Below are 26,354 nucleotides of genomic sequence, written 5' to 3' on the forward strand. Positions count from 1 at the left end.
GCGTTTGCCTCACTGCTGAGGTGCGCAGGTGAATTCCAGCTCCCCAGCCGTCTCTGCGTGCCATTTGTCTGACTCCACAGTAAAATAAGAGACAAAAATGAAGGTATTGAAAAAGCAAGCAACTTTACCAGGGTGCATGTGGGATACACATAGATTTTATCAGCTTCCACAGACAGGCTGTACAAAGAGACAATGTTACATCACATTGGGAACCAGTAAAAGTAAATATTAAAGTTAAGTGAACATTGCCTGTACACGCTCATTCAGAGAAGGCGGAAGGCCATTCTGAAAGGACAAAAACGCTTTTATTAAGAATTTCATCAAACAACGATTTTCAGGTATGGTTTCAAAAATTATTATTCATGATGTCTGTCAAGCAATTATTCCTTGAAGTGCCTCTTTCCAGCACAGGCGTTTTAAAAAATTTGCAGTGGAAAATGATTGATTTTTTAAAATTGGTCTGGTTTAACATTTTATTGGCTTTTAGTTAATATCCAGAACCCATTTGAGAGGAGATGCAACATGAAAGAAAAGTAATAATACTCAATAACACAAATTAAAAAGATAGTCAAGGGCAATATTAAAAAATCAGAAGTCTTCATTTATCTCACTGATAGTTTTTCCTAGTTCAGCACTTTATAGGGATAAGCACATTTATAGGTGGCCAAGAAAACTCGATAATCTACTTCCAAGAGAACTTTAAAAATAGAAAACTTAAGTAGAACATCATCCACTTTGCTGGCTATACAGAGAGACTTCAAAGATGGGGAGAAAGAAAATAAATTGGAAGAGAAGATGAAAATGGAAAAATCGGGCAGGGGAGGGTTCCAGGGATGACAATGTGAAGACTAGCAAGCTGGGGGTGGAGGAGAAGGGGAGGGGAGGGAGGGCAGGGGAACACCCTCCCCTTCAGGCCTGGCTTCTTCAGAACCGTGACAGCCTCGAACACTCAAACACGCTGCCCTGCCGAGGAATGTTCTAGGATAAGGGAAGAGAAGTTTCCCCCATTCCGACAGGAGCCCTGTGCACATTCTTGGGTGAAGTGTTCCTTTCCCTCTCCGACTCATGTAAACCCTGACGCCAGCAAAGTCACGGGAAATTCACATTTCATGTTCTAAAACTGTGCACGTTTTTCTTTTTGTAGGATGATTTTGTTATACCAAATGCTACCTTTTATTTTATCTGCCTCGGTCTCTGGTGGTAAGTAAAGCTTTACCTAAAGTATGGACTGGAAATAGCGTCTCTTCCTGACTCACAGGTTAGAAAACAGGAGGGCAGGAGCCCAGAGCAGAAAGCACAGCACAGTTCCCAGTCAGGGGGATTGCACAGGACCCCCTCCAGGGAATAAAATCGTAGTATTTGTTTCCCTTCGAAGGCTCTGGGGGCTTTCAATGCAGGGAGGAAAGTGAGGTGAGGGAGTGCGTAAGAGTAGGAAGTTATGGCTACAGCTATATTTCTATCCGTGTCTGTACCTCTATTCACATCCAAATTTACATCACATATCTACATGATATTTAAGAGCAATATTAAAAAACAGAAGTCTAGGCTTGTCTCATCAATTAGTCAGGTTTTCATAAAACAGTCAGTTTAAGGCAACATGTATAGACACACACACTTGCAATCTGGAACTGAAAGAGATTTTGCAAATATTCATACAATTAGAATTTATATGTTTCGATAATTTAACGACTGCTTTTTAAAAAATTTGTGTTCTTTTAAAGATTTTATTTTTTATTTATATTTTAGAGAGAGAGGAAGGGAAGGAGAGAAACATCAATGTGTGGTTGCCTCTCATGTGCCCCTAAGTGGGGACTTGGCCTGCAACACAGGCATGTGCCCTGACTGGGAATCGAACCAGCAACACTTTGATTCACAGCCTGTGCTCAATCCACTGAGCTACGCCAGCCAGGGTTAACAACTGCTTTTAATTCTCCAGTTTACATAGCATCCACCACATTTGTTTACAAATTACTTAACCAGTATTCCGAAGGACACATCAATACAAGGATTTTTAGTCCCTATGTTCATTCTTTATTTAGGATGAAAACTTAAGCATTTATTATAAAAATAATGTATATGACAGTTAATTTCTGCTGCTGTTGTTAGCATTTTATGCAGAGTAAACTTTTTTTGGCCTAAGTGGGGAATGGCAAATCTGAGTAAAGGGATTTAAAATAAAATAAATTCTGCTATGCTTCATAATATCATTTTTCTGTATGACAAGATTTTTATCCAGGTTGTTATACTTCTTCATTATAATCATTGTAACCTAATGCTGTTATTTCATTGATGAATATGAATGAATAGCCAGTGATAACTGATGTGATAACTGATGAATTAATATGTCAGTGATAACTAAGTGGCCATGTTCCGAACAACGGCCCTGGCAACTGCACAGAAATGCACACACAGAAACGCACACACATTCTTTACACGTGCATATGGGACCCTCACAAATGCTGACCACATTCAAGGCCCCCTGGCAAGTCTCAGCAAACTTGAAAGAATTAAAATTATGCAGAACATGTTATCTGGTCATAAGGGAATTCATCTGAAAAACAAAAGACAACTGGAAAAATCCACAAATGTTTAAATATTAAGTAATTCGCTTTTAAATAAATATGGATCAAAAAGACACCCCAATGGATATTAGAAAATAGGATGAATCGAATAGCAATTAAAATACGGGATTTCAAAGTCTGGGGATGTAGCTGAACCTGCGCTGAGAGCGAATGTGTAGACCTGCAGGCATTCATTAGAATAGGGAAAAGGTAAAACTTAATGATATAAGGATCCAGCTCAAGAAGGTAGTAAGAGATTAGCTCATTAAGTATGAAGAAGCTAGGAGGAAGAGAAAATAAAGACTACTGCAGAAATCAGTTAAATGTTAAACATATACATGAGAGAAGGTCGACATGGTCACACTCTCCAGCCCATTTTATAAGGGCAGTGTAATCTTAACACTGAACTTGGATAGGGTCACCAGCATAAATCACAGGCCTCTTGCCTTGTGAACCCAGATGCAAATATCATAAGCAAAATGTTACCAAACTTAACCCAGCATTGTATATTTATTTTATTATTTTATTATTTTTATTTTGTTCAGTTACAGTTTTCCCACATTTTTCTCCATTGCTCTCTGCTGACCGCTGCCGCCCGCGCCCTCCCACCCCCATTTCCATTCCATTTCTCTACCTAAGGCTGCTCTTCCCATAAACTTACATATAAGTTTGATTGCCCTGACTTCCAAGTTCAGGCATATTTCCTGTTAAGTAAATCCCCTTCGCTTGGCTCCGTGAGGTGATACCTAATTAGATGCGTGCCCACTAAACTCCACATGTTGCATCACAGAATGTGTGACGAAGCTGTTCCAAGACACCAGCCTTCAAGGAGGTGACGTCGCTGCTGTCTTCACGCCCAGCGCCGAGCACTGCCAGGTGGTCTGCACCCACCACCCGACATGCTTGCTCTTCACTTTTATGGCTGAATCGTCATCTGAAGATCCTGCTACATGGTGAGTGTTTGCACTCCTCTGTAGCGGAAATAGATTGTACACAACCATGACGTACTAATAAAGTTCCATCTGTTGTTTTATGAAGTCTTATGTTAATGAAAACGCATGTTGTCCTTCAAGTGAACTATCAAATATTACAAAAACGAGGATGTTCAGGCAGACTGGGGATGAGTAGTTGTAACTCTCAGGGTGGACTTTCCAACCTCCCGTGGGGTCCGATATTCATGGCATGCTTTCTTTTGTCTCTTTACCTTTACGCTTCTTAGCCATTTTCCCTTTGCTTTTTGAATGATTGTTGATATTTGGTATTATGTAAATTAATACTTTGCCTCAACAATTTTATTAGAAAAAATTAAATTTTATAAGACGTTGAAAGAATACAATGATCCCCTGTCACCAGCAAGACTGTTTGACGTTTGAGTCTTGCTTACGTATACTGTGTATAGTTTAACCTTTTGAAATGATTGGAAAACATCAGAACACTTCACCCTTAAATATTTCAACATTCATTATCTTATACAAAATACATTAAAGTTTTTAAAAGAATCCTTTTATATTATCTGAATTGCCCTCCATCAGTAATTAATTGCTATTAAACAAAATCTTATCAAGATTCACAAATTGCATTTGATGAGTTTGTTTCTATAGTCATATGTTTCAAAACTTGAGTATATTCCACTCACCATTTTTGTTTCCATGTTGAACCTAAAAATTAAAAATGGAGCTTTACTCCCAAATTAAGTTATCAGCATTTGGGGTATTATTACTACATTCATAGATATTTACAGAGTACCCTGCAGTTACAAAAGTTACTCTTCCAGACTCTATAACAGGAGCTGATAATCTTTTGTTTTTGACAAGACAGAACAAAATTTTGTCCAGAGACAAAATCATGGACATTATATTGGTACTCACATAATCATTTAAAATGTAACCACTGTAACGTGGAAACCATTGGTAGCTCGTGGACGGTACAAGACAGACCAAGAGCAGCATTGGAACTATAGGCCACAGTTCACCCGTGCCCTTTTCCTGTTGGGAAGGAGTATTGTCACATGTGATCTTTTAAAAGTGAGGACATTGGACTGAAAAAATCAAACTTGCAATCTCACTCAGAAAATATTTATTTTGGCACAAGATAAAGTAGTTTCTTCCCTTCTCTTTGAATGTCTACATGCTGACTTTAAAGACCTCTTATTTTAAAGCATAAATGTTCACCCATTTATTTTTTTAATTTTATTTCTTTTTCAAAAACAGGTTTACCTGCATCATGAAAGACAGCGTTACAGAAACATTGCCACGAGTAAATATGACAAGAGCAGTTTCTGGATATTCTTTCAAGCAGTGCTCACACCACATAAGTGGTGAGATGTCTTACGAGAATTCAAAACCACTTGTTATTGTGATATATATAGTTATATCAGGTTTGGTCTTATGGCTATAAAAGAAAACGCTGCTACACAGAAATAAAGTCCCTAGTGAACTTCTTCCAGTGTAGAATAAAAATTAGCACGCACGTACGGATGTCTTGAAGCCTCATTATAATTTACTGAAACTGATTTCATAGGACATATCTTATTACATCAGTATTCATCCTGCATTTTCCCCTCCTTCCTAGCTTGAAGTTTGAGAGGAAAGTCCTCATTCCACATATTAATTTAAATCCAAGCAAGCAATTGTACCTCGAGATGGTACTTTGTCTTGATGGTGATAGAGATACCTGAATAGGTTTGTTACTGAACCAGCCAATCAGCTGGAGTTAAAGAGACAAGAGAGGTCCGGTCAGAAAATTTAAAAAAGAATTGACAGCTCTAATATTGTGTCAGTATACAAGAAGGACATGGGAATTCTTCTGCTGTTTCCCTGTGAGAGCTGGAATTAGGGAGATTCCAATAAAAAACAAAGGAATTCTGAGGCAAGCAGGTGAGTGCGTTGAAAGAGGAAACCTGGAGGGACGGTTGCTAAGGGTAAACCTCTCCCAGGGGCCCCTGGGGTCTGGAAGATAAGCCTATTTTCCGCTTTCTTTCCAGCTTGCAACAAAGAAGTTTACGAGGACCTGGACATGAAGGGCATGACCTATAACAGCTCCGTGGCCCGGGGCGCTCACGAGTGCCAGGAGAGGTGCACCGACGACGCGCACTGCCACTTCTTCACGTACACCACGGGGCGGTTTCCCAGTCCGGAGCAGCGGTGAGCCAGCCGGGGGGAGTCAGGGGACCCGATGCAAAACGGGGCCTCCCGGAAATCCCTTCCCCCCACTCGATGCCAGAGATTTATGTTTTACTTCTAAGAGACAGTTCTTCATGGAAAATGCTACATTTTTAAATTGGCGATTTTGAAACAGTTGAAATTGGCCGCCTGACTATTCCATTCCCGGCCTGGAGGATGCTGAAGTCTGACCCTATACAATAACAAAAACAAAAGCAAAACAAAAACCTACCTTCTGCGAATAACAGTTTCCTACCTACAACAACATAGCTGACGCCCATGTGAAATTTTTTAACCTGCCCCAAACTGGATTTTGAAATATTTCAGGGATAAACCTGTTGTATAAGAATATAAAGTGCTCTGAGCTCTCATGATTAATCTGTATTCTCTTTTAAACAAATTTAGGGGAAAGTATCATAACTTTTAAATAATTTTTTTAGATTTTATTTATTTATTTGTAGAGAGAGGGGAGGGGAGGGAGAAAGAGAGGGAGAGAAGACATGGATGTATGAGAGAAGCATTGATCATTTGTCTCTCATGCCCCCAACCCAGGCGCGAGCCTGCGGGCCAGCTTTCGGTTCCCGGGCCACCACTCCACCCACTGAGCGCGCAGGCCAGGGCCATACCTCTTATCTTCGGAAATAATGTAGATGTTCTAAAGTTGTGTAGACAACTCCAGTTATCTGGAACTCAATGAAAACAGAAATAAGTTCAAATGACTTGCATTTGGATTTGAACATTCTGCTTTCTCCATTCATAAAAGACGATGAAGAGAAAGCAACTAAAGTATCCAAGATTTATTTCAAAAACAATGGTAAAACAAAACAACCCCCCCCAATTAATCATTAAACTTTCATGCTTAATTTTCAAGCCCTTTTTGTCTCTAGTTCATCTCAAACTACGTATTTTTACATATTTTACCCCCAACACTTGACACAATGTGAATAAGCCAGGATATTCGGAGTTATAGGCATTTTTTAAAAAGCTAAAATGCTGAAGTTGAGAAGGACCTGAGAAGTCATTCATTCTTAACCTCTCTCCTGCCCATGTCAATTCACTGACGAAAATCGGAGTTGGCAAAATTCACGGGACCACCCCCGGGTCTCGGCGGGGTGGGGACTCGTCCGGGTGGGGACTCAGGCCCGGCTGCCCAGACCGCAGATGGATGCGCTCTGGAGACCCCCTTGGCGATACAGCTCAGGCGGTCTCTAAGGGGCAATTCCTTATCATCCGTGGATTCTCTTAGATGCATCGGGAAGGACAAAATGTTTTTCCATTTTTGTTTTTACTCAGTAACGTGTGTCTGTTGAAGCACACCCACACGGGGACGCCAACCGGGATAGCGAGGCTGAAGGATGTAGTGTCTGGATTCTCCCTGAAGCCCTGCGCACTTTCCAAACTGGGTAAACTCGTGTTTCCGGAATGAGGCGCCCTAGTCCTTAATAAATACGGTAATGATATATGTCGGGCCTCACTTAGGGTACCGTTTATGTTCGCTGAGGAAGCGGGCCGATGACGTTTTGCCTTCTTCGTGTGGAGAATTTAATGATGTCTCATATAGTCAGAGTTTCTATGGAAATTTAAGTTTGACATAATCCCTTTATTTTTCCAAATGAGAACAGTTTTGAAGAATTTAAGGTAAACAAAGTTTTTAAAAATTTATTTCTTTAGAGTCATTTCAGGTTCACAGCAAAACTGAGGAGAAGGTAGAGAGATTTCCCATGGATTCTCTACCCCCACGTACCCACAGCCAGCCCATTACCAACATCGCCCATCAGAGTAGCACATTTGTTATCATTGATCAACCTCCATTGGCGCATTATAGCAGGGGTGTCAAAAACTCATTTTCGCTGGAGGCCACATCAGCCTTGCAGTTGCCTTCAAACGGCCGAGTGTAATTTCAGGACTGTATAAATGTAGCTACTCCTTAACTGGGGGCAAGGAGCTCAGTGCTGTCTCGGAGTAGAAACAAGGTGTGGGACCGGATAGAACAAGGTGGAGGGCTGGATTCGGCCCATGGCCCTGGAGTTTGCCACTTGTGTGTTACGGCCACCATAGTTTACATTATGACTATGGTGTACATTATGTACATTTATGTACATTATGTACATTATTTACATTATGTACATTATGTACAACTCTTGGGGTTGTACATGCCCTGGGTTTAANAAAACTGAGGAGAAGGTAGAGAGATTGCCCATGGATTCTCTACCCCCACGTACCCACAGCCAGCCCATTACCAACATCGCCCATCAGAGTAGCACATTTGTTATCATTGATCAACCTCCATTGGCGCATTATAGCAGGGGTGTCAAAAACTCATTTTCGCTGGAGGCCACATCAGCCTTGCAGTTGCCTTCAAACAGCCCAGTGTAATTTCAGGACTGTATAAATGTAGCTACTCCTTAACTGGGGGCAAGGAGCTCAGTGCTGTCACGAGTAGAAACAAGGTGTGGGACCGGATAGAACAAGGTGGAGGGCTGGATTCGGCCCACGGGCCTGGAGTTTGCCACTTGTGCGTTACGGCCACCATAGTTTACATTATGACTCACTCTTGGGGTCGTACATGCCCTGGGTTTAAACAAATGTATGAGGACATGCATGTCTCATTACGATATCATCCAGAATATGTCATTGCCCTAAAACTCCTTCGTGTTTCACCTGTTCTTCTCTTCCTCACCCCCCATCCCCAACAAACTGCTTCACGTGGAATTTACAAAAGCCACGACTGAGGTTTTACAGATGCTCTTGGTGGACTGGTTTCCCTAAACACGGTTCCTCCCGCTGTGCAGCCTGCGTGCGGGACGTGTTCCCCGGCACCGCCTTTGCCGACACCGACGTCGACAGCGTCAGGGCTCCAGACGCCTTTGTCTGCCGCAACATTTGTACTCACCACCCAAATTGTTTGTTTTTCACCTTCCTTTCCCAGGCGTGGCCGAAGGAATCTGAAAGGTAAGGAGCTAAGAGTGAAAGGAATGTGTGACCTTTTCAGAAGAGCTGAGCAAAATCCACCATTCAAGATTCCGCGTGAGCATTGATTCCATGGAAAGGTCCGCAAAGGCAGATAAAAGCTGGGCAGGAGAATCCCTCGCTCCCCTCCTTTCCCACTGCTTCCCCACCTGCTGCCCACAACCCAGCGTTACCAAGTATCCCTGGTTTTCTCTCGCTGGCGGGGGCCTCTGCCTGTGGCAGAGCGAGAGTAGCCTAGTTCTGAATGCAAAGAGGGAGATAAGCATGGCCACCAGGGTAATGCTGTCTGGTGGACCCTGTAGCAGAAGGAGCTGGAAGTATCAGTGGAGCGTCGTATCCAAAGTGGAGAGAGATGGAAGTGATGGTCTACGTCAATCGGGAGGGGGTGGGGAGGGTGAGGATAGGGGTGGAGGGAGGTTTGAAACCACCTCCCCTGCTGATGGATGGCCATTAACATGGCGAACCACAGTGACACACGAGAGACTTCTCTGATCATTAAAGGGCTACTTGCTGGGGTGGTTGATCCTCGTTAACAAAAGTTTGTAACAAGTAATCAGAAGATCAAGTCTGCTTCGAAATCTGGGATCTGTACATTATTAAAATTGGAACTCTCAGAGCTGTTCACGTTCGCTTGACGGGGCTTCTCCTTTCCCGGGAGAGCAGTCCAGAGAAGGTACACCCTGAGCTCCGTGCCCATCACGCAAGCCCGGTTTTCCATGGAGCGAGGCTGTCATTTCAGAAGTGCTGGGTCTATCACACGAAAATATATCTGTTACTTTCATTTACTTCACAAATTTAATATAATTTACCTGGTGCCTACTAGACACCAGGTACCATTGTAGACACTGGGGCCACTATCAATGAACTAAATAGATAAAACCCTGCCCTTCTCCTACCAGTGTGGAAAAGATAGAGAAGGAATCCTACTGGGGTATCTTGTCAACATAGAGCCAGTAAGGTTTGCTGATGGATGAGATGCCACAGGGTAGGAAAGAGAGAGTCAATGATAGCTTCAAGATTTCTGGCCCAAGGAATTGGAGGGACAGAAATGCTAATGGCTGGGATGTGGAGGTTGTCACAGGAAGGTGATTTCCAGAGAAGAGAGAGATTCCTATTAGATGTTCAGAGAGAAGTGTTGAATTGGCAGTCAGAAAGACAATTCTGGAATTAAGGAGAGACACTGACTCACTTGGTCCGTGTTTGGGTGTCAACAGTATACAGCTGGTAAATTAAAGCGTGAAACTGGGAGCTTGTCACAGGATTGAATGCAGTTAGACAGGTTCAGAGGTCAAGACTTGAGACATAAGAAGTTTCAGAAAAAGATGCCTTTGTAATATGTTCTTTTGTGTGACCCCTGCACTTTTTTTTATTCCTTTTATAGAATTCCCAATCAATCCCTATGAGAGAAATAGCACTGTTTACCCTCAAAACAGGGTGACAGAGAACTTGGGTGTCACTAGCCAAGACTGGACTTTCTTTTTTTATTTTTTATTTTTATTTTTTAAAGATTTTATTTATTTATCTTTAGAGGGGAAGGAGAGGGGGAGAGAAACTTCAATGTATGGTTGCCTCTCGTGCATCCCCTGGTGGGAACTGGCCTGCAGGGAACCTGCCTGCAACCCAGGCATGTGCCCTGACTGGGAATCGAACCGCGATCCTCTGGTTCGCAGGCCCACACTCAATCCACTGAGCTACACCAGCCAGGGTCCAGACTGGACTTTCTTACATTTAAATTAATTCAAATTAAAGAAAACTAAACATTCCTTTTTCCTAGCTGCCCCATCCACATTTCCAGTGCTCAGTAGCCACACATGGCTGGTGGCCATCGTATCGGATGGCATCAATGAAGAAAATTGTCTTGGACGGCACTTTGCTGGACTGTGATTTTGCGCTCACCAGGGCAGGAGCTCCCTTCCGGGAAGGTGCCGCTTGGCTGGGAGGCCTGCGATGGGTTCACTCATCCGCGCCCGAGTGTGCAGCAGTTCAAGGTGGCCGAGCTCTAGGAAGCATAAACATCCTTCCGTCTTTCAGACAGGCTGGGAGCATTGGCAGAAAGGAAATAAAGAAGGAAGACGTTAGGAACACGGACCATAGAGCGAGCTCCGTAAATGTTTATGGGGGCAGTGGTTCAGTTCTGAAAATTTGCCTCTAACCTACGGCCCCCTGGGGGCTGACTCAGTGACTTAGAAAGAGTACTTTCAACATGGGAAATTTTTGCCATTAAGCGCCAATGGGAACCGACATACCAAGGGGCTGTAAAAAATGTTATTTTTCTTTGCTGTGTTTTATATGATGTGTTCACATGTGCCTTTTTCCTGTTAGAAATCTTTGTCTTCTGAAAACATCGAAAAGCGGTGTACCAAGCGCACGCTTTAAAAAGAACAACGCTCTTTCTGGTTTCAGTCTGCAAAACTGCAGGCACAGCGTCCCAGGTAAGGCAGGGAAGCGCCTCCCACTGGGTGAGCTCACTTCGTTTCCGGGGAGACCGCTGGGTGCCGAGGTTCAGGGTCACCTAACCGATAGGCGATTTGCTGTGCAGTGCACTGCCACACTTCATTTTATCCAAACACCGACTTCTTGGGAGAAGAACTGGACATCGTGGATGTGAACGGGCACGAAGCCTGCCAGAACGCGTGTACCAACACCATCCGCTGCCAATTTTTTACCTATTCTCCATCTCAAGAGTCTTACCACGGAGGCATGTAAGGCACCAGGAGGGTTAGGTGGTCGCTCCCGTCCCCTGTCTTTCGGAGGTGCATACTGTTGATACCATTTTGTTTCCGCCCCGCAGAGGTCGATGTTACTTAAAACTTTCTCCAAATGGATCTCCAACCAAAATACTTCACGGGAGAGGCGGCGTCTCTGGGTATACGTTACGGTTATGTAAGATGGATAATGGTGAGTTGGACATCACTTGACGAAATACATCTAAAGCAGCTGGTTTATACTTAATCTCAGGACTAAGAGTCAGTAATAGCCACAGAGGGATTAAAAGACAGTAAGAAACACAATTTTTCAACATTGCCATTTTTTGTTATTTTCACTTCGATCACCCAGACCGACCATGTTTCAAAGGTAAGTAATGGGCCTGACTGAACTGCATCGCCCGGCGTTCATCGAATGCTTGTTTCAATGTGACACATGCAAGTGACTGGTATTTCATGGTGAAATCCAGGGTCAGCCAACACGTTTACGCCTGATTTTTTGTTACCGAGACCAACTCTATTTCTTACTATCCTTTGTACTTGAAATACCAAACAGTTTGGTTAACAAACTACTAATTTTCTGTCCATTGCTCATTGCTTGATCTTTAACTGAAACCTAAATAATCATTATATGTCCAAAAAATAATGGATCTATTCAAGAAATCCCCTAATACAGGGGTGTCAAGCGCATTTTCACTGGGGGCCATATCGGATTCTCTGTTGCCTTCCTTCAAAGGGCCGAATATAATTTCAACTCCTTAACAGTTAAGGAGTGGTGCCATTTATACAGTCCTACAACTATTTTGGCCCTTTGCAGGCAACTGCAAGGCTGACATGGCCCCTGGTGAAAATGCATTTGACACCCCTGCCTTAGTATCTCTTGTGGGGGACTTCATTCTTTCAGGTCTGTCTACTTATGAGTACTGGCAAAAATTGCAGTAAAAACTTACTAATCTTGCAGTGTGTATGGTAGAGCAGAAGTAAAAAGATGTTCTAGGTTAAACAAGACCCACAACATGAAAAATTAGATCAGATCAGCAGAGTTCCCAGCCCAGTGGCAAATTCTGCAAATAGAAGAAGCAAGACTTGGTTTGCAAGCAAACAGAACCAACTGGGCCAGCGATGTCCAACTTTCTCATCTCATGGCACACATCAACTCGTTACTAGAATTCTGCAGCACACTAAGAAATATAGTTTTCCAATCTGACCAAAAAAAAGGTATAATTCTGATTGGGTCACACCAGATGGTTATTGTTGGTTGGCTGTTATCATTTTTTTTATTTGACAATCGAAGGGAAAATAGGTCAGAGCTCCTGATGAAATAGTCAGGCGGTGCATGTTTTAAAAATTCTTGCAGCGCCATGTTTGAAAAATCACTGAGCTAAGCAATAGGGTCCCCAACAGGAGAAACACACTACACAGTCCCCCTCTTTCAAATACCAGAGCTCCTATAATGCCTCTAGTGTCTATCGGTTTACACAAAGCTGCATGTTTTCAGACTTTTATTACTTATCAGGGGCTCTGATGGGAATCTTTGGATGCCTCCCACTTCTCAACCAAGTTAGTCACATAAGTTATCTCTGCCACATTCTTTGTTTTCTTCACAATAAGTTTACCTAACACAGGAGAGCATATTTATAATAATTCTGTCGTCTCAGTTCTACTAAGTATTAAGAGACACTTAGCAAATTTTGTTGTTAGTGATGTCAACATAGTTTACAAAATAGCAACCGGCACTCACACCTTCAATTGCAGAATCCATTCTCCACCCTCCTTCCTTGTGTTCTTCTCTGTTGAATTCAAGGACCCTGGCCCGTCAAGGTTACAGAAGGTATCAGGTGTAACTGATAGCTAGAGCAGAAAACATAAGATAAGGGGAGATCAAATCCTATGTCTTTTTAATGCACCTTCTGAGTGAAGTGCAACTAGATAATTAGGTTTCGCTGTACTCTATTAGATGAAATAGTATCCTATGAATATGAAAGGAAATCTCTAATCAAGGTGTTTATGTCTTGTGATGTCATTGGTCTGGAACACAGCTAAAGTTTCCGAGACGCAGAACAATTGCCATCAAAAGAAAGATTTCTGAACCCAAAGTTTAGTGCTAGACACAGGATCAGCACCTACACTTTAAAAGGTAACCCAGCAATATCCATATGCACACTGAGAGTTAGAGCAGTGTTGTCTAGGGGCACCCCTCTCCCATTCTCTCTGGGTCCCTGGGGCAGGTTTGCCGAGGCCCCAGCCAGGAGGGTGGGGTCTGGCGTTCAGACTCCCAGGAAGCAGACACGGAATGCGTTATCCTGCTCGGGGCAGCCGAGAAGGGAAGAAAGACGGGAGGTAACTCTGAGTCGGGGTCCCGGGAAGATATCGAAGGTCGCATCTAAGATCCGCTCACTGCCAACAGGACCAAAGATCAGAGGCAGCTGGCAAACAGAGGAGCAGACCAGGTTTGGCTTCAAACAGAGTGAAAAAGGCTCAACTTTTTTTTTTTTTTTAAATAGCAGCAGTTCTCAAGCTTCAGCAGAGCTGATTACAACTCAGATTACTGGCTCCGCCACTAGACTTTCCGATACACTGGGTGGTCTCAGGTGGGGCTCAAGGGTTTGCATTTCTGACAGACTCCCAGTGCTGTTCCTGACCTGAGGGTCACACTGGAGAACCACTGATTTAAAAGCACAATCAGGGATGCTGTTTGAGGGAGGATGAGATGGCCTCGTAGCACCAGACGACGCAGGCTTTGGGGGCATGTAATTACAAGGTGATTCATTCGCTGTTTATATTTTGCTTTGCTGACCTGATGGTAAAGTTTCTTCAAAGTCATGATAGATTATAGAACGGAGGGAAGGTGCCTGAACATAACTCCTGACGGAAAAACGAAGATGTAGGAAGCTCCTCATTTCCACCCTCTGTTGTAGCGTGTGCAACCAAAATCAAGCCCAGGATTGTGGGAGGAACGGCGTCTGTCCGTGGTGAGTGGCCATGGCAGGTCGCTCTGCACATCACCTCACCGGTCCAGAGACACCTGTGTGGGGGCTCCATCATCGGAAACCAGTGGATAGTAACGGCCGCTCACTGTCTCAGCGGGTCAGTACTGGGCCTGCCTTGACTTGTTCGCCAGGCTCACGCATCTGCTAAATCGATCCCTGGCGTGTTAGTACATTTCCAAGATGTAAATTATCCTATTTGCTCAATTAATTTTCTATCTTTAGTAAAAAAAAAAAAAAGCAAAAAGAAAGAGCCGCTCATGGTCCACCAGCAGGAGAACAGATGTAGGAATGTTGTTCTTTGACTGCAGACTGTCCCACATTCCCGTGGGATGTGCACACGCCCCCGGGACGTTTCTGTAATTTGTAATTTCCCATAAGAACTGGCCACCTTCTGCACATTGTCCTGGAATTGGGTCCAGCACTAAACTCAATTTCTCTCTCCCCTTCTCTTTCTCTCTCCCTCTCTCCTCTCTCTCTCATTTTCAGATGTAGAAGGAAGGGTTTATCAAATTGCACTCCCTCCTTGGGTCAGTTTCCCTATGAGCCAAATGTAAACCCCCCATTGGGAGAGTCCGTGTATGCAGGGAATCTCAGTTGGCCAAACTTCTTTGCACGTCAGTGTCCTCTGAGTGGTCTCCAGACATGGCTTTGTGCCCTCGTTTGTCTGTTTGCTGTATCGATAGGCAGCACGCTCGCATTTTAACTCCAGCATACAGCTGAGGCCGATAGTCTTCTTCACCTTTTACGTATGGAGAAATGGAGTACTAGAAAGTCCAAGTGAATTTCTCGGGTCCCTGTTAATCAATGGCAGGGTTGAGACCCAAACCCCAAACGCTTTGTGGGGTGAGCACACGCACGTGTGTGTTGACAGGTAGAAAGAAAAGTCACTCACTTTTGCATGTTTAATATAAGATACGTGCTTGCCCAGGACCTTCTAGATACGGTGACTGGAAAGTCATGGTAAATCATTGATAAATGAATCACGATAAATACGTGACTGAAAATCTTAGCATGAAATCACTTTTTCCCACAGCCCATCTCTTCTTTAAAAGCCCATCACTGGCAAAAAAAAACAAAAAACAAAACAAAACCAAGTTAGATAGTTAATAACAGCCAGTTAAATAGCAAAATAACTCAAGTGTTTGGGAGTTAGCTGATAAAGGAAATTTTTCTCCTCTATCATTTGCTCTGTAGGATAGAGTCACCCCAAATGTTGCGAGTCTACGGCGGCATTTTAAATCAATCGGAAATAGAGGAGGATACCTCTTTCTTCGGGGTTCAAGAAATAATCATTCATGATCAGTATAAAACGGCAGAGAGTGGGTATGACATTGCCTTGTTGAAACTGCAAACAGCAATGAACTACACAGGTATGTAGAATTTTAAAGGGCCAATTATCCACCAGGGGGACCTGAGAATCCTAGTTCGCACCTGCAGATCCATAGCCTGACCCTGGCAGTCTCTCCGCGTGCTAGCGTGTGCGTTTTCTCTAGGCTTCTTCAGCCTCCCAGGATGACCACTGTAATAATACATCAGCTGGCATGTTAAAGATGATGTGTAGCTTCCTCGTAGGGACAAAGGATTGCGGGTCAGAGCACTAACATGACTTGCCCAGGGTCACAGACCTCGGTAGGGTGATGAACAGTGCGGGGCTCGGGGGTGGAGGGGACTGTGGCTTGTCTCTCCTTCCCTCATCCTGTACTGTGTGAACAGGACAGATGAACAGGTAGGACAATGGAGCAGAATGAGTAGAGAGCACACTGAAGGATGCACACAGAAACAAAAGTCTCCGGGGAAAGATGATACATTTCGTATCTGATAACCAGATTGTGATTTTTTAAATTTAGATTTTCAACGGCCCATATGCCTGCCTTCCAAAGCCGACAGGGACGTCCTGTACACGGATTGCTGGGCCACTGGATGGGGCTACCGGAGATTCAGAGGTAAAAAAAAGAAAAAGGCGTTTCTCCATGTGACCCATTTTACCAATAATGAACACAAATCAACCCTAAACTTTTTCGCTGTCTCGGGCCACACGACCAAAATGCAAGTAAAACAATGTTATTTGTTAGAGAAAGCAAACTGATAAAGAAGAGAAGGCAGCATCCCCAAGTGAGGGGGTGCCCCATCCGTTGGACTGGAAATGTGGGATGTGACGAGCTTTGTAGAGACTAATTCTTCTCGATGAAGTTTAATGTGAAACCTAGCACTTTTCAGTAAAGGTTCTAGCCTGTTATCCAATTATTTTCTCCTGGTAGTGATTTCAGTTAAAGCCTTAATTAATTTTCCAACTTAATTAGCATTAACAAGATGGTACAGCAGTGAGAATAATGTGTTTTTACACTCTATAATTATAAAAGGTCTACGTGGTAAACCCATCATTTTTCTTTCTAGATTTTTATAAAGGTCGAATTTTAATTTTAAAGACATTTATTCATATTTAAATATATAGTTATTCCGCCCTGGCTGGTGTAGCTCAGTGGATTGAGCGCGGGCCTGCGAACCACATGATCGCGGTTCGATTCCCAGTCAGGGCACATGCCTGGGTTGCAGGCAAGTTCCCTGCAGGGGACTCACAAATGGCAACCATACATTGATATTTCTCTCCTTCTCTCCTTCCCTTCCCCTCTAAAGATAAATAAATAAAATCTTAAATATATATATATATATATAGTTATTCCATTAATAAACCAAAAATAAACTTTTTACAGACAAAATACAAAATACTCTCCAGAAAGTCAAGATCCCCTTGGTGACAAATAGAGAGTGCCAGGCACGCTACAGAGGACACAGAATAACCAACAAGATGATTTGTGCAGGCCACCAGGATGGAGGGAAGGACACTTGTAAGGTAACCCTGTTCCCCACCCACGGAATACTTTGCAGTTAGAACGTGGGGTGCATCTGGAGTGCAGGGGGTACGATATATTCGTTGCACTCACACTGAAGTCTGTCAAAGGGCCCCGGCGGCCTCTGAGGCGCCATCACTTGGCACGAACTAAGTTTAAAAACAGAAGGGTCTGAACTGACCTGTGTGCCCGCTCTCTTCTCCCCCTCGTCACAGGGAGACTCGGGAGGCCCCCTGTCCTGCAAACACAACGAGGTCTGGCATCTGGTGGGCATCACAAGTTGGGGCGACGGCTGTGCCCAGAGGGGGCACCCCGGTGTGTACACCAGTGTGGTCGAGCACGTGGACTGGATTTTGGAAAACACTCAAGCGGCTCGAACACGTCCCCAGGAGCTGTTTGGCTCTGCGAAGGGCAAACCCGGCCGCTCCCTGGAAGACGGCTTGGATTTCCCCAAAGAAGACACGGGGTCCCCATTTGCCTCCCCAGGGGACAATCCACTGCAGTGACGAATGGAAGAAGCTGGGTGTTTGCAAGAATATACCAAAAGAAAACACACAGTCCTTTTCAAAAGTCCCTGTGCCATGGCGATCATAGCTTGTTTTCAGCCTCTTGGTGTTCGATCACTCCTTTGCCGAGACAAAGAAATAGCGTAAAGTGACATTTTTGAAGATTAAAAATACGGCTAGATAGACCTGGGAAGAATTGAGTAGAGGCACGGAGGAATGACGGCTTCTAGTCTAGGGTCTGAAAACCGTGTGTGTTGAAACGACGCAGAAGTTTCGTGAGCAACTTCTGAGGCGATTCCATGGAGGGCGTGACCCTCAAGATGATCAGTTTATATCATTATCACTTCATTCTATGCAGTAAGAGTTGACATGGACATTCCAGAATTAAGTGGACAGCTTGTTACAAGAATATTATAGGCCTAAAATTGAGGAGGCCCAGCCATCAGTGATTAGTATTGTTCGTGATAGTAGTCATGTCATTTTGATTAACAAGAATAAAAAAGAACACAAGAATATCGCCACGTCGACCCCTTGCTGCGCGCCCATCGTTGCTGCCCGCCGTACTCTGCGCTTTCCTTCTTCTTACGCCTCTTACCCCTGGTTACACCATGTGAGGTACTGTCTCCCCCATTGTAACAGAATAGAATGCTGATTTTTCAGAGGAGAGAGAAGCATTCGTTTGTAAATATTTTCAACCCAATTCTCCATTTCCCCACCAGATGGCACTTGCAACCTCTTTTTGCTACGTCTATGCCATAGCTTCTGGTCGGGATGCGCCTAATTTATAACGGGTTTAAACAAATTCGAGTGTGTATAACATCCGTAAACGTGACATCGACTTCACGGCTTCCATTCCAAGTTGCTTTACTTTTCGAGCATGACGGTTGTGGGCGTCTAGTTCTGAGACAGATGCTTCTCCTTCAAACCCTGGGCTCCAGAGCGCCCTGGCTTTGGGACGTCACTTCCCTTTGCGGACTAACCATTGAGAGCCCCCAACAGTGGGCACACAGTGGGTGGTGTGGACCAAAACGACCTCCTCAGACACCCGTAGGTCCTCAGGGGGAGGGCTTACCTGCATGCCAATGTGCCATCGCTGTGGCCGCTTGCCACCTTGCTGAGTCCTGTGGTGCAGGGCTGCTCTTTGCCACGTCTCTGTGGTTTCCCCTGAGTTGCTGCGGCCCTCCCCACCTGTTCACCACCCCCAGTCCCCTGGTCTCTCACCGCCCCCACACCTGCCCAGCTGGGCACGTGAACAGAACCCTCTCTCTCCATCCCTCAGGATATTGTTAAGATCATGTAGCAATATTGAAAAGCTTTATTGTTGAATACTGAGGGCTTGTAATAACTGAAAAAATACGGTTCCACTCTATACACACACACAGGTGGATTTGGATACAATCACTCGGAAATGTCAGGATCAAGTTCCTCTGTAGAGGGTCCCTCGCTGGCCACGTGACCCCCTATCCCCTGGCTTGCAGGGACCAGCTTGAGCATTCTCCAGCCACCGGCCCCACAGGGGCAAAAGCAGGTTTGATGGGGCCAAAATGTGTACTACTGTGTGACTCCGACGTAGAAAGCCTCTTCGAGGCAAAACTCTGATCATTTTACTTGGTTTGTCCCTTCATGTAGTCAGAGAAAAGGCCTGAGGTACTAATATTTCCTGACTGGTGGACAGTGTTGAATAAGCTGGCCAATGAGCTAGGGACTTGGGGGACAAAAAAATGGAATAATGCTGGCGGAAAGAAAACTCTGGGGAAAAGGGACGTAGGTAGGTGCAAGACTTCAGAGGGTGGTGCAAAATCATCATAGCTTCCAAGCCTGCCCGCGAGAGGGCGCAGCTGTTCCATGAACTGAATGCCAACTCTAGACTCCGCAGAATTGAAACAGAAATTACATGAAGCCTTCAAGTGTCATTCCCCTCTCAATCCTTACGCTACCTCCCATTTTAACCCTCCTGTTTTCAAATTTTATTGGAGTCGAGTCCCAGCTTGCTCTCCCTGTAACAAAATTATAATTCAACCCGCTAGGGAGGCAGATTTAGGCGCGCTGGGACATCAGAAGGGGCAAATGCTTCCATCTTCATCCGGCCCCCGCCCAGCGCATCCGGAGACATCTGCCCGGCGCAGGCATCGCAGGACCGGCTGGAAACGCCGCCGCAGTTCCACCTTTACGCCATGAAGCTAAAATCGCCTTCTCGGGAATTAAAAAAAAAAACCTTCAGAAAGTGGGTTCAGATGTTGTCTCCGGAAAGAGGTTCCTGATGGGCAGATTTTTCTTCTCGAGAGCCACATAATGTGAGAGAAAAGAAATAAAGATTTAGGAAGTCATACTTCGAATTAAGCATCGAACTGTTTATGTAAGGAAGAGCGCAGTCCCTCTTAGAATCCAGAGCAGACTTGTACACAGAAGTGATATTTGGGGATGAATTTCAGTTCAAGAGTTCCTTTTAAACTTACTCCAGGTCATCATTGCACAGGACACAAGATGCGAGCTATCAGGAATGTTTCTCCTTGGCTGGTGTGGCTCAGTGGTTTGAGCGCCCGCCTGCGAACCAAAGGGTCACTGGTTGGAGTCCCAATCCAGGCACAGGCCTGCTTTGCAGGTCAGGTCCTCGGTAAGGGGTGCGAGAGGCAACCACATATTGATGTTTCTCGCCCGCTCTTTCTCCCTCCCTTCCCTCCTCTCTCTCTAAAAATAAAATAAATAAGATCTTTTTTTTAAAAAAAAAGAATAGTCAAAACAACCATAGACAAACGAATGGAATTAACTGTCTTACCCACTATCCAGTTCATCCAAGAATAATTATTACCATTGACTTTGAGGCATGTAACTGCCATATTTTATTACTGAATGTAAGAGATGGGAAAGAAACTTTTAAAATATAATTAGTAGTTTTATAAGTGAGAGTTTTTAAATGGAGAGGAACTTATTGAAAATGTTACTGTATTTCAGATAACTCAGATATCTGTTTTAAAAAATGGATGAATCTAAATTTAGCTGATTCACAAACTTTAAAATAAATGTCAAATTTTTAAAAGATGCTATTGTAGGCCTAAAAGAGTAGTTATCTTCCTGTCAATGAATCAAGTCATATAAAATTTCTGTTAAATATTTTATTACATGCATAGATGCTGAAAATCTTTCTTTTAGCTAACAGAAGTTTTTGGTTGCGTTCATATTCAAATTACCAGCAATAGTTATTTAACAGAATTTTGAGTGTCTAAGAATTTTAATAGTATTTTATGAATGTCTTGAAGAAAACTTATATAAAACACATCCCAATACAAACGTTAGAATAGAAAGCACCCATGATCCAATGTGCTGCTCATACCCTGACTTAATTCCTGTCTCTTTTGTGTTTCTAGAATCTCCTAAAGACAGCCAAAATGAGCACTTCAGAGCAATGTCATATTTGAATACAGGCAGAAAAATTTAACCTGAAACATAAGCACACAGAATCCAAGTTTTAATTAAAAATGAGATCATTCAATGATGGACGAGAGTGTATCTGAGCCAATCTGACCTCTCAGTAAATGCCAGGTGATTCTGGTAAATAGTTTTTCATGGGTAGGGGACGTTAGGCCACTCTGCGCCCCCTGTCCCCGCTGGCTGCCCATGAGACAGCACGTGCCAGAGAAACCAACTGTTAGACCCAACTCCGCCAGTTACACTGAAACTTGTTAGCAAGCGTGTACAAAAACAGTCACTCGGCCTATTCTCCTAGCTTTGGGACAGCCACCCCCGGGTGTCAGGCACTCAGACTTCACCTGGCGTGAAAGGTTTACTGAGATGGAGCACGAGACTCTGACAGAAGGACCAGTGCACCCCGGGGTGGGGTTGGGGGTTCGGGAGTCAAATCCAGGCTCTGGGGCTTGAGCCTCAGGCCTTAAACTCGACACAGGAGACACAGGGTGGGACTTACAGACTCCCCACACTCTATCCATACACAGGTAGTGAGGCCCCCATCCATCCTAGATGTCGGCATAGATTTGGACTGCATCCTTTGAAATAGGAAGTAACCACCCGGGTCACTGATTCTGGAATAGGGCTCGTCACAGGCCAGCCACTCTTTGGTTACTGTTCCGGGTCACTGTCACACACACACATGACACTGTCTGTCCTGGTGTCTGGTTTTCATCCTCCCTCTCACCCACCTTCAACCTGGAGTCCAAGAGACCCTATTGGAACACACAGACTTATTGGAACACACAGACTTCATCACGGTGCCCTTTCATCTCAGTGGCTCCCACAAGGCCACACTCACATGCTGGCCCGTCGGGCTGGATAGATACCTGACAGGCAGCGTGGACAGACTCACCACGTATTTTTTCATTAATAATGGACGAGAGGAGCCGAGGAATACAAACATGTTTTCCAAATACATTGCCAGGTGGGCAACGTAAGAAGTTTTTTTGTTGTATCTCCAATGAGTTTTTAAAACACTCTCACTTTACTCTGCTTCATTCTATTATATCTTGTGGAAGGAAAAAGTGTTCCACTGCCCTAAAGGAGCTTCTGAATTAACCTAAAGGCAGTTTACGGACCAGAAGAGCCTGGCTACTGTGAGTTTGGTTTTTAGTGCCAGCGCAGTTCCCAGTGAGACTTCAAAGCATTGTGCTGTCCAAGAGATGTTTGTTCTCATTACCATTCACATGAAATAATTCTATTTATCATGGCCTCACAGACTATCATTACTGCTACCTTCTCCATCTTTCGTTCTCTTTTCTGATTTTTAAAGTAATATTTCCCCATGGACATTTTTAAGAAGTGAAAAAAACCACCCTAAAACTTATAGTATCCAAGCCTGCCAAAATTAAGTGGATGTCAGCAATGCGATACTACTAATTTGATAGCATCTTTTCAGTTTACTTACTTATTCATTTTTACCTACTATTGATAAGGTGTTTTCTAAGGCTGAAGCTTCCAGGTGTCTCTCCACCCTGTAAGGGTTCAGGCACATTTCAGGGACCAGGATGTAGACCGTGACCACAGGGGGCGTGGCCGTCTGATCACTGATCACTCCCTACTCCACTCCGAAGACGGCCTCGTCCTAATGCTCAGAACCTGTGGATATGTGACCTCACAGTGCAGGAGGAGCTTTGCTGGTGGTGGAGGCGAGCATCTTGTGATGGAGGAGATTGCCCTTCATTGTCCCAGGGGGCCCGGCGTGACCACGAGGGTCCTCGTAAGAGGGAGACAGGAGGGTCAGCGTCAGTGACAGACGTGACCCCAGAAGCAGGAGGTTAGCATGGTGCAAGGAAGGGCCACCGGCCAGGGATTGCATGTGGCCTCTGGCAGCTGACCAAGGCCTGGAACGGGGTTTCCCCTCAGAGGCTCCAGAAGGACCACAACTCTGCCAGCACCTTGACTTTTGGCCAATCGAGACCGAATGTAGGCTTCTCACCTCCAGAGCTGCAAACTGACGAACTGGTGTTGTTTTAAGCCACCAAGTTTACGCTAATTTGTTAGAGCAGCAACACAAGATGAATTCGAACGGCTTTCGGGGCCTCCCTCTGGACGGAAATCGCAGCTTTATTATGGAAAGGTGATTAAAAGTACAAAGACACGTACCTAAAAATGTGTGTTGTGCGGGCAAAGATCTGTTGGCGCTGGAAGTCTGCCCTGAGCGCAAGCTCGGGTTATTCAAGGTGACAGCTTATATGAGTAAATTTTCTCTTCGGTGTCCCAAGACTAATGATCTTGTCATAACCCCAGCCTTACTTCATGCAGGATTAGAGGGGAGCAGTTGCCTCTGGGGCACAGGAAAGGGCAACAATGCCTGGGAAGGATGTTTCGGACCCACACACACCTACTCGCATTGTTATGCACCCAGGTGAGCGCAGAGCTGATTCTGTTTGACTGGGAAAACAAGACGGGGTGCTCAGCCCCAGTCCAGACAGATTTGACTGTCATTTCTCCCTATGTATCATATTCATAAATGTACAGCTTCTGAGGAAAGTTCACATATTTCAAATAAAACAGCTCCTTTCCTTTCGTGTAAGAAACATACGATGGATGTTTTGTGAAACAAAACATAACCGCGGATTTACCCCCGGGGGAGCTCGGAAAGCAGGGCAGGGGATCCCACATCGCTCAGAGTCTGTGTGTCCACCTTACCTCTGATACTTTCTGTGCTTTGGTTAAATCGATTGTAAGCCCACAAGGTGCCTGAAATCAGGAAGCCTGAAATTTTTTTCACATCCAATTGATCAGCAAGGTCTTCGCTTCTTCCCACTTCGATATATCCAACACACGTGCGTTCTCATCTCTAAAGCCAGCCAGTGCCAAGCCCGAATGCCTGTTGGTCTCCTCGCCTTCTCCTTTTGTTTTCTTTTCCTTTCAAGTAAGCGAAACTTTCCCATTTAGAAAGCAGAGGTGGACCCTGGCTGGTGTAGCTCAGTGGATTGAGCGCGGGCCTGTGAACCACACGATCTCGGTTCGATTCCCAGTCAGGGCACATGACTGGGTTGCAGGCCAGTTCCCGGTTCCCGGCAGGGGACGCACGAGAGGCAACCACACATTGATATTTCTCTCTCTCTCTCTCTCCTTCCCTTCCCCTCTAAAGATAAATAAATAAAATCTTAAAAAAAAAAAAAAGAAAGCAGAGGTGGGACTTCTAGATTAAATTCTTTTGGGTGTTTGATTTTTATCAAAAATCAGACTCCTTACACTAAGTGACCTGGCCCTGCCTGCCTCTCTAACCCCATCAATTACTCTCCTCTCCCTTGCATTCTCTATCAAGGCAGTTTTCTTAGGCACTTTGTGCTTCTGTGCCTGGGAGATGCCATTCTTAACTCTTCAGGGGAGTGGGTCGTCCTCATCCTTTTTCATTTTGTGTCTCAGCTCTAATGCCATTATCTATAGAGAGGACTTTGCCACCCACACTAAGTTAGACCCTGTCGTCAGCTGCCACTAACAGTGCCCTTTCTATGACCTTAGCACAATAAAATAGGTTCTGTGTTTTTGTCTATTTTCTATCATCATATCATAATAAAAGTTCTCCTTACTTCTGAAATTTAGTTGATTTCCAACAAGCATTTCTTGATTGAATGAATGCGTGAGTGAGTAAATGAATCAGCAGAAAGCCTGTTGCTTCTAGATGGTGTATCATCAGCATCTTCTTACAAAACCAGAGCAATGCAACATTTTCATTCACAGACTTTTTCTGCTTTCCCATGCTTATGATGGGAAATTCAAGTTCTGTGCACTTTTCCCCCAGTAGAAGACGATTCTCCTGAAAGATCTGTCCCTGGGAACAGCCATCTGTCACACATGAAAGCATTTCTGCCCATGGGGCCAACAGACAGCTGAATGGACCCTTCAGTTCCCCAAAAGGGACTCTCTGAAAGGGCAAGCAAATGTTGCCATTCAGTTTGCTTTTTAGAAAGTTGCCTTTTAAAGCTTGAGGTGGGCCCGAAAAGAGCGCCGAAACAACGTAGCGAGGAGCAGCGTCCACTCTGCAGCCCAGACGGTGCTCATCACGGGAGACAGTCCCTACAGCCCCGGGAGGAGGTCGGATGGGAATCAGAAGCCTCATTAGATTCTCCAGATTGTTTTACTGCCTGGTCCTCGGTAGAGCACAGCCAAAAAGGGTGGGGGTGGGGGGTTCTTAGAGCGTAAGATTCTCCCCCCTGGGATGTAACGACGGGACTCAGGAAAATTAGACAATTGCATTTGGTAGCGTTGATACTTTTTATCTGTACGATACACTTAGTTTTATGAGTTAGCATTTGAGTGGAAGCTCTTAACTGACTTTTAGATGCCCTGTCACAACCCGTCCCCCATCTGCTGTGAAACACCCGGCTGATTCCCCCACCCCCAACACGTTCTTTGTCTGAAGGCTGTTATCCAGGGCCCATGTGAGGCTCTGTTCTCTTCAGTGGAATGTAAGCTGCTGAAATCAGCTGTTCCCATGGTCAGGGCAGTTTTCTTTGTTCTTGTAAAGAAGTAATTTTACAACCTGAGAGAGATCCCATGAGCAGAGCTGTAACTATTTAAGTAACAGAATGAATAATGGAGTATTGGATCATATCCTAATGTAAGAAAATATAAATATCCATGAGTTCAGAGTGAGAGAAACATTTTTGAATGTGTAGAAAAACGAGAGAGAAGACAGAAATCGCCCACACTGAGGAATCACAAATACCACAGCGGGGGAGGCGCACACTCCATGCCTGCCTTCCAGAGCGTCAAGTGTGGAGAGAGACTCAAAGGTCGTGTTACGGCCCTGGGACAGCCGAGAGGTCAAGGGTGGCATCATCAGCGATGAGTCAGTCGTGTTGACAAGTCATCAGTGACAGCGTGACCTCTTTAAAAACAAACAGATCTGTTGACATACAATTCCCTGCCCCCCCCAAATGCATCCATTCAGAGTGCACCATTCGGCGATTTTGTAGTACAGTCACGGAGTAGTTCAATCGTCCATTTAGTTTTAGAACATTTTCGTTACTTCCCCAAAGAAACCTCACTCCCATTGGCTGTAACGTAAAAGTGGGTTACCTTTCTTCTCATTATACTTGTGTATCTCTATGGGAGATTCTGCTCGCGGGCTAGTTGAGATTCTGGAGGGACACCAGGAAGGTTTGTATTGGACACTAGATTTGTGTTAACCT

At 44.5% G+C, this 26,354-nt stretch overlaps 1 protein-coding gene across 4 annotated transcripts; it reads left to right on the forward strand.

Moving 5' to 3' along the window:
* On the forward strand, nucleotides 1-18,233 carry F11 (coagulation factor XI). 4 transcript variants are annotated; one of them, XM_037055223.1, is made up of 15 exons: nucleotides 1-338; nucleotides 1,145-1,200; nucleotides 3,352-3,514; nucleotides 4,772-4,878; nucleotides 5,545-5,704; nucleotides 7,016-7,125; nucleotides 8,515-8,674; nucleotides 11,015-11,124; nucleotides 11,232-11,394; nucleotides 11,484-11,590; nucleotides 14,316-14,484; nucleotides 15,582-15,757; nucleotides 16,235-16,330; nucleotides 17,099-17,238; nucleotides 17,452-17,835. In XM_037055223.1, exons 2-15 carry the CDS (start codon nucleotides 1,146-1,148, stop codon nucleotides 17,740-17,742), a joined length of 2,007 nt encoding a protein of 668 aa, XP_036911118.1. In that variant the 5' UTR covers nucleotides 1-338; nucleotide 1,145; the 3' UTR covers nucleotides 17,743-17,835. The 4 variants fall into 4 exon arrangements, with proteins under 4 accessions (XP_036911118.1, XP_036911121.1, XP_036911119.1 ...); XM_037055226.1 differs by lacking the exon at nucleotides 1-338 and having other exon boundaries at nucleotides 853-1,200; nucleotides 17,723-18,233; XM_037055225.1 differs by lacking the exon at nucleotides 1-338 and having other exon boundaries at nucleotides 1,129-1,200; nucleotides 3,107-3,514.
* The last annotated feature ends 8,121 nt before the right edge of the window (nucleotides 18,234-26,354 follow it).

Source organism: Sturnira hondurensis, unplaced genomic scaffold, assembly GCF_014824575.4.
Source record: "Sturnira hondurensis isolate 20B ecotype Veracruz unplaced genomic scaffold, ASM1482457v3 Scaffold0008640, whole genome shotgun sequence".
In the NCBI taxonomy this organism is placed as follows: domain Eukaryota; kingdom Metazoa; phylum Chordata; class Mammalia; order Chiroptera; family Phyllostomidae; genus Sturnira; species Sturnira hondurensis.